Source organism: Opisthocomus hoazin, chromosome 7 (assembly GCF_030867145.1).
Source record: "Opisthocomus hoazin isolate bOpiHoa1 chromosome 7, bOpiHoa1.hap1, whole genome shotgun sequence".
Taxonomy (NCBI): domain Eukaryota; kingdom Metazoa; phylum Chordata; class Aves; order Opisthocomiformes; family Opisthocomidae; genus Opisthocomus; species Opisthocomus hoazin.
Genome location: NC_134420.1, coordinates 39,608,128 through 39,621,829, shown reverse-complemented (window position 1 = coordinate 39,621,829; position 13,702 = coordinate 39,608,128). Strand labels below are relative to the sequence as shown.

Below are 13,702 nucleotides of genomic sequence, written 5' to 3'. Positions count from 1 at the left end.
AGCGTAGTATTCTGTATTGAAGCACTCAGCCTATTAATGCCATATGAATTTTTGAGTTGTTTTTGTCACTGTTTGTGGTTTTCCAGATGGTAAGAAATTAATCGCTTAGTTTAAATATTTTTTAATGCTCTCTCTGCAAGTTTCATATTTGATGCAAGATTTGGCAAGTCCTCTGAAGTTTGCATTCTTAAAGATACAGCCTTCTATCCAAAAAGCTTGAGATCCCTGTTCCATGCTACTAAAACTCAAACAAGAAGCAGAATATTACTGTGAGGGAGACAAAAAAAAAGGGCATAACAGAAGTGATTCATAGCTTAGTTTCATACCAAAGCAGTACGCAAAATGTAGACTCACTGTCTTAAGTCTTCAAAAGATCCAGTTCAGTAAATATGGCTGTTTCAGACCTCTTTGGAAAGATTTATCCATCGGCTGTCATTCTTCTCTTAAGCAGAACACACAAAGAAAGAGTCAGTGCTGCCAGCACCTGGTATACACATTTAAGAGATTTCAATGCCTTTTTTTTGAGATAACTTGAAGAAAGAGCACAAAACCAAAACAAGTGTTCCAGAGTGCTTCACATGGCTTTTTTCTCATTTGATTTTTGGGCTCTTAATGCTGACATTTGTGAATTTGACTGGGGAAAGTGGAGAGGAGACCACTCAAGTCATTGCTGCATCTGTGGGTATTATGTGATCATTTAAAGGCTCGTTAAAATCTGTGGATCCCATTTGTTCTGTTACACAACTGTGAGCAGGTCTAACACCGCAGACACCAGTGCAACGACAGTGGCAAATCACCAGCATGGGGGAAATTGGAAGAGCTGAGTGCTACAAGTCACAGGCTTTTATGCTGCAAAGCAGCAAGTCATCTCCTGCAAATTTTTCAGTCAGAAGGGAGTGAAGAGGAAAAAGCAATGGGCTTCAAGTCTAAAAAACGGATGATCGAAAAGGCAGGAGATCACAGGTGAGTATCAGTTTGGACTTGTGCGGCCCTATGTACCAGGCGCTTCAGCTCTGGTGGGACAAACATGAGCTCGGAGTAACATAGCTCCTCAGAAGTATGTTCTTATACTGCCTGGAGACACCCTTGCTTGGTCAAAGAGCACATCTAGCCTGACTCCTCTACTTCAAACTTCTGAAAATAACCGAATGGAGGAATTTCCTTTAATAGAAATCAGAACAGCGCAATTAGCTGGTGCGGCCAGCCGAGCCTTGCAAGTCCCCTTCAGCAGCCACCCACCCCAGCTGCCCTGCCGCCTGAAAACCAGAGCGCACAGAAGCTGCGGCCATCCTGCTCACTTTGGAATTATAAAGAGGGTCCTGGAGTACATTCACGGGTGGGCTCTCATCACGATAGAAGTTGTTCTGTTTCCCTGCTTCTCTGGCCTGAGTAAAGATGCTTTCCCAGGGCACTGGAGATCTGCTCCAGGTGGGAGACAGCCCTACAAGCTGTGCAGCCGGGCGATGGCGGGGCCAGCCCCGGAGTCAGGCAGGGTGTTCCAGCTGTGCCCAGAGGAACACAGCACCCGCAAGCCGCAGTCGTCTCAGCAGCCTTTGGGTGCTTGCTTACCTGACAGCTTTCTCTCCTTTACCTGGCAGTTTCTTATCAAGCACCCACCCAACAGCCAAAAGCATGAGACAGGGTTTCTATCAGAACTACCACTGCTGCCATACCCTGGATAACCACTAACCTGGCTGAATTGAAGAAAACAGGTAACAAAGGAGAATAAGGGGACCACTGATTTTTTTGTTTTTTTGTTTCTTGTTGGTAAGAGTTGTGACGACTGATAGCTATCTCATTCCTGTAGCTGATTTTGATCAAGACAGCGTATTGAATGAAATATTACAGGTTAAACTTAGAAGCAAGAACTGGGTTCTTTGTTTCGGGTTTTGTTTTGATTTTAAGTAAACACTGCATTCTTTTCTTCCTCCAGTTCCCAATTCTTGCCAGGCCATGTTCCTTCAGTTGAAGTGATTTGCAGTTTCAGGAGAACATACCGCTGTGGAGATCTGAATACATACACAGTCATGTTTCCTTGCTACTACGCACCGCGCCTAAAGAAGGTCCTTGTATCATCTTGATGTTGCTATCCCTGATGTTGTACACATGTGGAAGATATCTTCAGTTACCAGTACAGTATCTGTGAAGAAAAAGAAAGCATTAGCCAAGCTTAACAAAAAAAAAAAAAAAAAAAAAAAAAAAACAGAAGGGAAAACTAATGTTCACCACATGCACTGCCCTGAGAATTCAGATGAACTTTCTGTGCTTCTCTTCTTTTGCTTCGGAAAAATGTGTAAGCCATGATTTTAAATCATTTGCAAACTCCCCTGCTTTAATTTATTAGCATAGGCTGACTGCATGAGAGCACTATTTTAACCTTAAACTGGAATACTAATAAAATCCCTACACAATACCAGATATGTTTAATTTCAGCTTTTATTGCACTATTATTCCAGTGGATCCCAAGAACATCTGATTGAAGTTACCTTAAAAGTTGTGCATTTAAATTGGATACGGAACCAAATAAACTCCGCTGATCACAACAACCTTGAACTAGCGGAAATTCAGATCTAGATCCAGGTTTTGCAGCTGGATTCCATCCTGAGTTTGAATGTAACTCAGAATCAAAGAGTGTTGTGGCTGCACACACAGTTTACAGGAAACATTCGATTCAACATTTTTGGTAGGTGTTCTATCCTTTTACTCCCAAATTTCCGCCTAACTCTTCATACTGATACCTAAAATCATACTCTTTCTTTCTTTCTGAACCAACTAAAGCCTTAGCAGACACATCACTTCATTACAGAATAATCACCGTGGCACTGATGTGAATCCAAAACTCGCTGAATGACTGTTTCACATCTAAGTAACTGCACCAGCAGTAGTGGGGTCGCCTCCCTGTTTATAGAGAGGGGCGGGGGGCAGCTGGAATCGCAGCCCATGACTTTACATACAACATGAAAAGCCTTTGGGCCATCCTCTCAGCTGGGATAAATAAGCAGAGCTCTATTGGTTTCTGGGTGAATGAGTTTATAATTCAAATCAGAAGCGTGGTGTTTGTTTATACCATAACAAAGTATCACAGAAGTGTGTATCATAAGCCTTAAAGCACTGCACTCAAGGACGGCAAAACCCATGAGCCGAAGCTTAGGTTTCAGTGACTCCAGTGAAGCTATGCCTATTTATTTCAGGATAGCAGTGCTGATGTGCACCAGCTGAGAATCTGGCTCTTTAACTCCTAGATGACAGCAGAAACCATCTATAGGGGAAGGGAGAGGGGGCAGGGGTGGGAATCGGTTGGAGTACAGAGCTGTACCGCTGATTAATGGGTATCAGCCATCTCTTAAACAGGCAGACCTGTTTCTTCCTAAAGCAAAAACTAGGGAATTAATAAAAACATGTGAAAGAATAATACAAAGGATATATTTCCTTAAGGAACTTCAAATGTGTATGCTATACTAAGCATTCCAGTACAAAGGACTTTGATCTTGAGTGACACTTAACCAGTTACTCATTTTACGTGCTTGCACGTACAGCCCTTGTGATTCAGAACAAACTCCTGTACAGAATGCCTTTCAGAACAACCCGTCCATTCAGTTACCTTGACAGCCTATGCTCAGCTAAAAACAAAACTATCCTCTCTTCCACGCACCCATAAAAACCCCCAACCAGCCAGCAGAAATAGACTCAAAGGACAGTTTCTCCTGGTACCACATCCACACTGCTCATCCCAGTGGGAGATGATATGGTGTGTAACACTGCTATGTTTCACAATAATTACGCAAGAGAAGTCACATGTGGCATAAACAGAATTTGTAACAAAAAGCAACAGTATATGTTCAAATAAACCACTGGTTATGTCAAAACTAATAACTCATTTACTGTAGTGGACTCAGTAAGTAAACAGGTCCAATGAGCCTAATGACTTTATTATCCACTCTGCTTTTTTTGCTCTTCATTGAGGCTGGAGCTGATTATTTTCAGGAATCATTATGTTTATGCAATCCAAGCATAGTGTTATTTGCTACTTTCTGCACGATCATTTTGGAATTCTTATGAGAGGAGATGATGATGGTTCTGTCTCAATGTTGGGGGGGTATTACCACTGACACGGGAAGTTATTAGGTTTGATGCAATACAGAGAACATTCACAGTCAGAAAACAGCATCTTTCATTTTTAGGAATGGAGGTAATTGTGCTTTGTGACAGTGCACATCCTTAAGATGTTATGTATCATTGCGTACTTAAAAAAGCAGTACACTTTTCATTGATCTTTCAATTTCATTTAGATTTAAAATGCAGATCTTTCCCTCCATTGAAATCTTAGCATTTTTATTTTAAAATGCATTGGGAAAAAAATCCATTTCAGACATATGCAGCACCATAAATTACTTTTTGTGGTTGAAACAGTATTCGCTTATGTCATGGGTTGAACATCCTCCTTTATTAGAATGCTATTTATTGCCACCAGCTGCAGTGCTTAGCTAGGAAAGTTCTTGACACCAGCGATTGCTTTTCAGCACCAATGCTTCCGGCTGCTAACGGGGGCTTCTATTGCCAAATGCAGCCACCCCTCTTAAACTGTTCCTTCTGGTATACAGACAGCTCCTGTCATTGTTACCCAGTGCAGGAGCTGGGGGAGAGGGATCAGATCTGAACCCACTGCTATGTAATCTCTTTAGTTATAAATCTCCTATAACTTTAAAAGGCCTTGCCAAGTACCGCTAGCTTGAAAGCTGTCAAATGTGCTCAGGAAATCTACCCCTCAGTAATGGATTTCTTCAGAATTAAGATATGAGTTCAGCTCATGAGTGAAGGACGTTTTATGTAACTAGCCTCAGATTTCATAAAAGCAACAGGACTTCAGCCACCGTTCTCTGTTTTATCAGATTTTAGAGCAGGGAGAAACCAGACAAAGGTAATTATTCTTCTTCTGTTAAGGGCTATTATTACTCCTGCATGAACAGTTAGCACTGCTATTTTCTTTTGCCTATGCCTATGGCAGCCAGGAAAATGAAGCAGGAGGAGTATAAAAGTGGCAGTGTCAACAGATGTCCTGCCGAACAGTAAGTGTACCTTACACGGTAAATCTTCAAAGCAGTAGCGTGTGTGCTGCTGCTGTGTATGCAAATCCTGTTATTTTATTGATATCATTTGCACACATGCCTTCTTCACAGCTGAACCCTTGAAAAGCCGTTCCATATAATTGGGCTCAACTAAGCAACAGAGGCAATCAGTGACAGGAGGAGACTGAACTCTTTTAACATGGAAAGAATTCCTTTCCTCCCTCAGAAGAGAAACACCCAGTAGGTCAAAGAGGAAGGTTTCTCTGCAGTGTAGCACAGCCAAGCCTGTTATACAGATGCCTGAACCACTGGAATCTAGAATTAAAAAAAAAAAAAGCCAGGCCTCACAAACACAGTTTTTCCCTTTGACTAAATAAAAGAATGAGCAAATATATGTATAGACAAAAATGTGTATATTTAAAAACCCTAAAGCATTCAAAGTAGAATCTTTGCAGACTTAGGCTCTGCACATAAGATAACTTAAGTAGCAAACATTCTGATTTTTTTTTTTTACTCACTGTGAAAACTCATAAAAGTAGGTGTCCTATTCATCTTACAGACAGAATACAAAAAAAAAAGTCATTCCTTTGCCCATAATGCAATTCCTTTACATATTCAGAGGGTACAAGAGACATCTAAAAGCTGGAGTTATTTATGGCTCAAAATACAATTACTCTTTATTACTTATCTTGTCCCTGCAAATAACCTGAAACAGTTGTTAGCAAATTACTTTCTCCTTCATATCTATAACTGCAGATAAGTATATGTTTCCTCTAAACGACTCATAAAAATAAACTGGCACAACAGTTTGACTGTAAGTGTTATGTGCGACTGAGCAGCCTTCATAAAAAATACTGATTTCTTTGTATTTGTATTCTCCTTGGGCCACAGTGTGGGCCATACTCTGCCCTTCACTCTACATCCTACTATAAAGCCACTATCTGCTTCCTCACCACTGGAGGAGGTCTGCTCCATTACACCGATCCCATTCTAGCCTTTTCTTTCGGAAGTAGGAGACGAGAGATATGATAATGTAACATCATGAAGAACGGGTCACTTAAACAGCTCCTCTCCTGTGTTCCAGCTGGAGTTCTGCCAATTCAAATGGATGAGTGAGGGCCAACAGACATATTAGTGCAACCCAGTATTTAAAGCTAAATTATCCCCTGGATGACCCTAGAGTCAATTTATGGGTGCAGAGACTAATGTACAATAGAGTTCAGAAAGACTCTGAAGCCTAGCTTTGGGAATGCCTTGCTACATGCCACTGGGGGGACACCCTGAGGGGAGGAAGGGGTAAAAATATATATGTGCTCATTTTCTGTGTTTGTGCAGTGTCCTATTTGTGATTTTTTTTTTCATTTTTTTTGTGCCCCTTTGTGACAAAAAAAAAAAAAGCAGCCAGAGAAAGCCCCTCAGTTCCCATTATACCAATGAAAATGAAGTCTCCTGATTTTAATTCTTACAACTGTTTAGAAGAGCAATTTATCTCTGCAGAAAAGTTGTCCCCCAAGGAGTTCAGTAGTTCAGCAGTGTAACTCTTCGTCGTCCCTACAGATGCAAGAAACACCAGCTTGCATGGTGTACAAGCATCCTCCGTGTTAGCAATGGTGAACAGTAGCCCTCTCGGTTCCCCTTCTCCTGCACGAAGACACCACCAGCTTCCTTATAAATGATTTTTTGTGTTGTGGGGCAAGCAAGCCAACAGAAAGAAAATATGTATGAGTATTCATTCCCTATTCCTTTCTTGCACCTGGGATCTTAAAAGAATGGGCAGAAGAGGTGTCCAAAATGCAGATCACACAGATTCTGTTCAGTTGGCTGCCAGGTTACCTGGCAGTAAACTCTGCAGGATGTTACTCCTGGTTTCCACAGAAGTTGCTTTGCTGGAAGATCTGGGTGATTTTTGTAATCCTTTCTCAATATTTGATCGGGACTGGGCTTAGCCGAGTTGCCCTGCCTAATATAAGGTTTCATTCTCACTGCTTTACTTTTTATCTCACTTTATAATTATCAGTTGACTTAAACTACCACGGAAACCTGATAAGCTTTAATCAGTTCTCCTGACTCTCCCCAAAAAGTAATTTCAGAAACAACTCAGATTTTCAGACCAATTATAAAAACAAGCCTACCAAAAACTTTTGAGTAACTAAAAAGTCATGCAGATACAGCAACAACCTCATTTTATGGTGTTTGTTTTTTCTTTCGGACAAGTAGAACCATGGATGTCATTTTTATGCCCAAGTCTCTTCAATGCATCTTGAAACAAAAGTTGTTTAAGACGACAAACATGTAGCCCAGAGCAGACAGCAAGTAACTATTGTAACTGGGAGGAGGGAGGAAGAAAAAGAAAAAAAAGAAAAAAGCATCAAAGTGAGTTTAGTATATTTTACTGAAATTTTAGTAAGTTTAGTTATGATCATAGAAATTATAGTTATGACAATCACAGAGCTCTCTGTTGTCTGGCCATTAATGCTACTTGCTTTCTTGCGGAAGAGTTCACAATTATCCACAGCTTTCCTTTCCGTGTAACGCCATTTCCCGTATAAACATACTGCCTTAGTGTTTTATTGCTCGAGGCTGTTACTGTGTGTTAGAGTAGGTGTCTGTACCTACTCTGTCGGAGTAGAAGTCACACAGACACCAGCACAAGATTCTGGGAAGGCAACGCACGTGGTCAGGCAACGACTTTTATGCCACTAACTGAAAGAGGGTAAGGTAGCAACAGCAGTCTCCAGAGCGGATGATTTAGAAACCAAAACTCCTCAATGATCTCAGTGTTAAATGCAAGCAAGAGAGGGATGAGAAGCCATTGCGGGTGCTTCCCCATATGCAGCCGGCAGGCAGGACCACCTTCTTTCATTTGCTCGCTTGAACACCAGTATTCCCACCAGCAGAAACAATCAAGGACAGCACCTGACCACTGTATAAGAAAACGTCTGTCCCATTCATACCACCAGATCACTTGCTCCAGGTATCCAAACGAAATCCTTACAACACCCACACCACCAGTTTTCATACTGAGCAGTACACAGCTCTGAAGCAGCAGCACGTTCAGCTACCTTACACAGGTCATTTTTATGCTGGTGTTTCCAAAAGCAGAGAATTAGGGCAAGCTTTTCAAACTCAGCTGCCTGAAGCATTCTGTCTGTCCACCTGTCTGAGAAGCTTAACCGAGCAGCCTGATTTTTAGATGCAAGCATTCAAATCTCCCATTGAGTCACTGTCAGAGACTTTCCAGAATCTATTCCACTGGCTTATATTTAGGGCATCTATAACTAGCCCTAAGAACGAAGTACATGGGCAATTTAAAACCAATGGCCAGATTTTCAATAGTCACACAGAAGGATGTACCTCTGGTTTTGGTTGCCTAACTTGAGAGAGTAAAAGGGTCACATTTTCATAAGTGCTCAACATTAGCACTTGAAAAATATTATTATCTGAGTGCTTTAACCACCAAAAAGACACATTGAACCAAAATTAGTTCCTGCTTACTATAAAGACCTTTGATCATTTCATCTGGGGGTGGCACTTTTTTTAAGTTGCTTTGTGACAAGCACACGAAAGTGGCACACAGACTGCAGTCACGTGTTGTTAAAACCTCATGGTTACAGACATGCTAATAAAGGCAAGAGCAGTCCAAGACTTAAGTTACCCAAACCAAATAAAACCTTAGAACATCCAGGTAGGACCTATTCTTTCACACTGTAGAATCCAAAACAAAATTTTCCACCAGTGGGATCTAATAAACTTCCATACTTAGGCAATCTGGACAACTGCCTGAGTGGATGATCAGTCATCATCAGAAGAAAATCATCCTGCAAAGGTTATTTTGCATAGAGTGGAGAAAGAAATAAAAAGGGAGGTGAAAAAAAAAAAAAGATGTCAAGCAAATGGTGGGACTTGAGAAGAAAACACAGTTTTGCTATCTTTATAAAAGACCTAAATAAACTAGGGCAACAGATACTTCCAGACACTACTCAGGAATTGCAAGATGTTTTTGCCAGAGAAGCATGTAGATGTTTTACTTGGATGCAACTGGAAACTGAAAAATAAATGCGTGCAATAATACAACAGAGCATCTGAATACTCTCTGGGACTGTCAACTTACCTATTGAAAAACTTCTGTTCAAAAAGCATTCCACAAAAATGAACCACAGCATCAAAGTAGGAACACTGCGTAGGATTTAATGTGAAGAAAGACAAGTCAGTGTTAATGGGAAAGAGACACCATATTACAGATGCCAGTAGCCAAAACCAACAAGCTTGCTTTCACTAGATCTCAAATAATAATTTCTAATTTAAGTACTGGCATTATAGAAAGCCACAAAAAAAATGAAACTCCCAGGGCTGGAAGTGAGAACATATTTCATCTCCAGCCAGAATACTAAGTCCATTCCAAAGCTGAGTTACTGGAAGTCTTCCATCGTCTCCAATAAATTTTTTCACATTTTATTTCCCTCCTATTTTCAAAATGGGTGAGCAGGTATCTGCCATGTAATTCCAAGCACCAGAAACACACAATATATACATTTATTAATTTAATAAATACAAAATTCAATGCTCTCTAAAGAACTATATGTAATGCACACCACACTGCTGAGGTAAATTAAGCATGGTTTCAGTAAATGCCTACATTTTAATTCCACCTCTCCACTATTCCAATACTTTCCCAGGAAAGAAAACAAAAGGAAAAATGCTTTTACAATCTCTCCAAATGCTATACCCGCATTCTAGTAATCAAATACCATTATAATTGTTATTTTGAGAATATTACTGTAGTGCAAGAAAAGCATGGCGGACATTAAGCATTAACCTGGTCTTCTATTAGCTGAACCAGAAACAGAGCTAGATGCAGTACCTTAGTAATACAAATATGACATAAGATTTTAGGTCTTGTGACAAACTTGTGCTACATCTTCGTTTAAACAAAATGATTTGTTGATCATTCTGGGAATGCAGATGGTTCTTTAGAGAGCAAAGTACCATTGGTGTACTTGAAAATGTCCATTAACAATCATAAGCTGGAAGCAGTTACCAAATAACCATGGCCACAGAAGAAAGTTGTGTACTGTGCCCACCAGGCTTAATTAGAGTTGCAAATGGCAAGCCACAGTCTGATTCCCATTTATTGTTTCTACATACTTTAGAAAAAACAAAGAGCTGAAGGTAATAATGAAATACAGCCATACGCTCCAAGTCAAGCCTTTTCAGTACCGTATCTCAATTCAAAGATACAAGGAACACATTAGCAACAGCAAAACAAGTTCATTTTCAGCATATAAATGTACACTTTAAGCCAAGTAAGAAATGGAGAAGCCCTTTTAATTTGTCTCAGACAGATATTTCCTGCCTTTCCTGATGTGGTGAATACTCCAAGTGCAGTATCGTGCAGTTCACGAATTTGTATATCCATGAGTACTGCAGTAATTAAAAGACTTCCTTCAGACTGACCCAGACAACTTCTGTGGCTTACTAGTAGAGCAGCTTATCCCAATGGTTTACCCAAGTCCCAACCAGGGACACCACTAAAGATGTCTCTGTAGAAGGAACAGCAAACCAGTGGCCTCACACCAAAGCCCCAGCATGCTCCAGCCAATTCCCAGAACACAGCTGATGGATGTTTTCCACCTCACACCCTGCAGGCCATGCTCACCTTGGAGCAGAGACCAGCTGAAAGCTGCTTGGCAGCAGGAAGCCTGCATGGGATCTCCTCTTGGCCTTTAAAGCCAATTGCCTGCTGCACTTCCAGGTTATTTACTGCTGCTGCAGGGAGAAATCAGGTTTCCTTGTAGAAGTCCTCCTCTGTAAGAACCAAGACCTGCAGGGCTATCAACTGTCTGCCGAGAGCTGCACACAGTCATGTGTTAATTGCTTAATTGCCTGCCCTGATATTACTGGGGGAAGGTTGCCCTGGGTTAGCATTTTATAGAATCAGGCCCAAAAGCTGCTGCAATAATTAAGAATAAAGGGAGTCTGTAAGAAAACCCTCTTCAGCCAGAGCAAAGAGCTATTTAGCCCAGCCCCTCTCTGAGTGGCTAATAGAGCGTATTTGAGGGAAAAGCATAGGAACAGGAGAAGCACCTGATCAAACATCTTCCAGTACAGCCCCCTCAGGCTCTCTGCAGCTTAGGAACCTCCTGAGCTAGAAGGAATAGACTCTTCTCCATGCTTAAGTCTTCAAGGTTAAAAAGCAGGAGGTAGCAGACCTGCTTCCAATAAGACTAGTGCGCAAAGGCTTGTATCCGCTGGGTGCTGTGAACCTGACAGCTCTCTACAGCCATTTAGAAGGATGAGTGAGTCTATTGCCAATACGTGCTAGAAGAGCGTGTGATAAATGCAGAGGAAAATTTAACATTTCGATTTAGATTATTAGAGAAAACAGTACTTCATCCATCAGATTTACATGTGTCCTATCTGGGAATTTATCAGCATAGTTCCGTGCTATGTAAGCAGAACAACAAAGGCGGCGGCAGTAGCTCCGGGAGCTTTGCGATAAGTTTCCGTGTGTCTGTATGTGCGTAGGTGTGCTTATCACAGAGGAGATTTTACTCCAGCTAGTCCTAAGCTTCTATCAGGCATGACAAGTTACTGCATAAGATCAGGTTGTTCTTGCTAGTGCACGTTTCCATGAGCGTGAGAACTTCACCATTGCTGAAAGAACCAAATGACTGGGATGGAGCTACGGTGGGTGAGAGTGCAGCCTGCTGTCCTCTCTGGTACGTGGTGTGCTCTGACGTGCGCTTGGCTCCCTGCAATACGCTCATATGAACATTAAGATCACTATTTTTTTAGTAAGAATCCTTTAGGAGCACTGTGTTATACCCTATTCGAAAGCAAAACCATTGTAGTTAACCATGAATATGCTAGGGAGTTAATTTAAAATTCCCTTACTGTATGCATCACATGTTATTTTTTTCAATTAAACTGATTCAGTGTTGGAATACAGCATAACTATGTTTCCTTGAGTACTCTCATAGGCAGTTGAACATCTGGAGCTAAAAAAAACAACAATAGAAAAGAAGAGATGCCACACAGTTTCTTCATACCAAGCTGAACAAAATTCCATAGTAGCTACATACTGCTTGAAAGTGGATATAAAATATCTCCAAGAAAGGAGCTGTAGACATTCAGACTATGAAGATAGAACAAGGGGTTATGAAAATGTATAAATATATTCAGACGGACTTCTAGGGTGCCATTGCTGCCATCTGCAAGATGTGTTTCTCTTCTGGGTTCCAACTTCTGTTGCTCTTAGTCTAAAGTGAATATTACACTTTTGCTGCTGCTTACACCGCATGCATCAAAAAAGTTTACTTATTCTTAATTGAAATTAGATTAATGAAATTCCTCTTCAGAATTTTTAGTGTCTCCAAAAACTTTCTGTTTTCAGGAAGAGGCCTACACCAGGACAGAAGTGGAAAAGAGTGTAGGGAATATAGGGAAGCAGGGAGAAAGAAAACAAAACAGGAGTTATCTAAATAGGCTTCATGTCCTGCCAGCCCAAAGGCAATGAAGCATTTTTCAGTTATTCCTGTGGTCCACAATCACTTCCCAAAGCTGTAACTTGCATTCCTTTTTTATATATTTGGTGGATAAAGCTGCCTCAAGCACTGTTGACTTGTACGAGTTGGTCTTGCTCAGCACATCACAGAGGGTCTCAGCGACCTTGGTTTAATTGCAGGGGTGAAGTTTTAACGCTGATGAACTGCCTTGGAAGGAAACAAGAGTCACGAGCGAGCATTTTTGCACTGTCCCACACCATTCTGTCCCTGCTCATCTTCCTTTCCTAGTGGGGATGGTTAGCGCAGTCAGACTTACGGCTGTTACTTCCTGCGCACGTACCTATACGTAGGTGCCTGCATATAAATGTAAATAAACCTGAGGCCTGCTCTTACCTGAGTGTTTGGGAGTGTTTTTAGAATCAAAATAGTGTGGGAAATGCAGGAGGTTGCTTCTTCCTTAAAAGTTCCCTGCAGAATTGCCACAGTACAGCAGCCAGTGTACAGTGTTCATAGACCCGACACACTCGTTGTATTTCATGAACATTAACGAATTAAGTTTCAGGAAGGAACCGTGTAAAGACTGTAATGATTAGTGTCATTTAAGGGACAATTTGTGTGAAAAAGAGGCTAATGATGTAGCCAAGTTCATTCAGCTGTCAGTGGCCAAATGAGACACAAAACCTCTGAGCCCCAGCTCACAGGTGATCACTCAGATCACAAGCCACTCGGTGCTGTTTCAGAAGTGTCACCTCGTTGCCCGGTTTTCTGTAATATATTTAGGCATACATACATTTAAATTAAGCACTTTCATGCTGGTTTCAATCTTGATATTTCATTTCCAAGATTCAAACCAAGCAGTTACCCATGTCTTCTGAACGTCTATATTGGCATCAGTATCTGAAGATGAATTAGCACACAATCATTAACGAGCAGCAGAAAGATATGAATGCCAGAAGAGAACACCAGTTTGCAATTGTTCCCATATATCCAGATGTCTTCTATGCCTCGCACACTGAGACTAATTGTGACAAAATTCTGAGAATGTCTGCCCAAATTCTGCTGTGATGTGAAGTGACACGGTTTGCACCTTTATGTCAAAGCTAAACTCACTTTTGATGTAGGGGTGACACT

The 13,702-nt window shown here is 41.1% G+C and overlaps 1 protein-coding gene across 2 annotated transcripts in view; it reads left to right on the top strand.

The window, feature by feature from the left end:
* CDIN1 (CDAN1 interacting nuclease 1) overlaps nt 1-13,702 on the top strand; it is a 180,382-nt gene that overhangs the window by 146,853 nt on the left and 19,827 nt on the right. Inside the window, exon 11 of one of the 2 annotated variants that reach the window (XM_075426917.1) lies at nt 1,934-2,455. The exons of the other annotated variant lie outside the window; for it this stretch is intronic. Within the exon in view, the coding sequence (XP_075283032.1) occupies nt 1,934-2,081 (148 nt within the window). The 3' untranslated portion in view covers nt 2,082-2,455. Of the gene's footprint in view, nt 1-1,933; nt 2,456-13,702 lie in introns of those variants that run through there. 2 annotated transcript variants of the gene reach the window in all.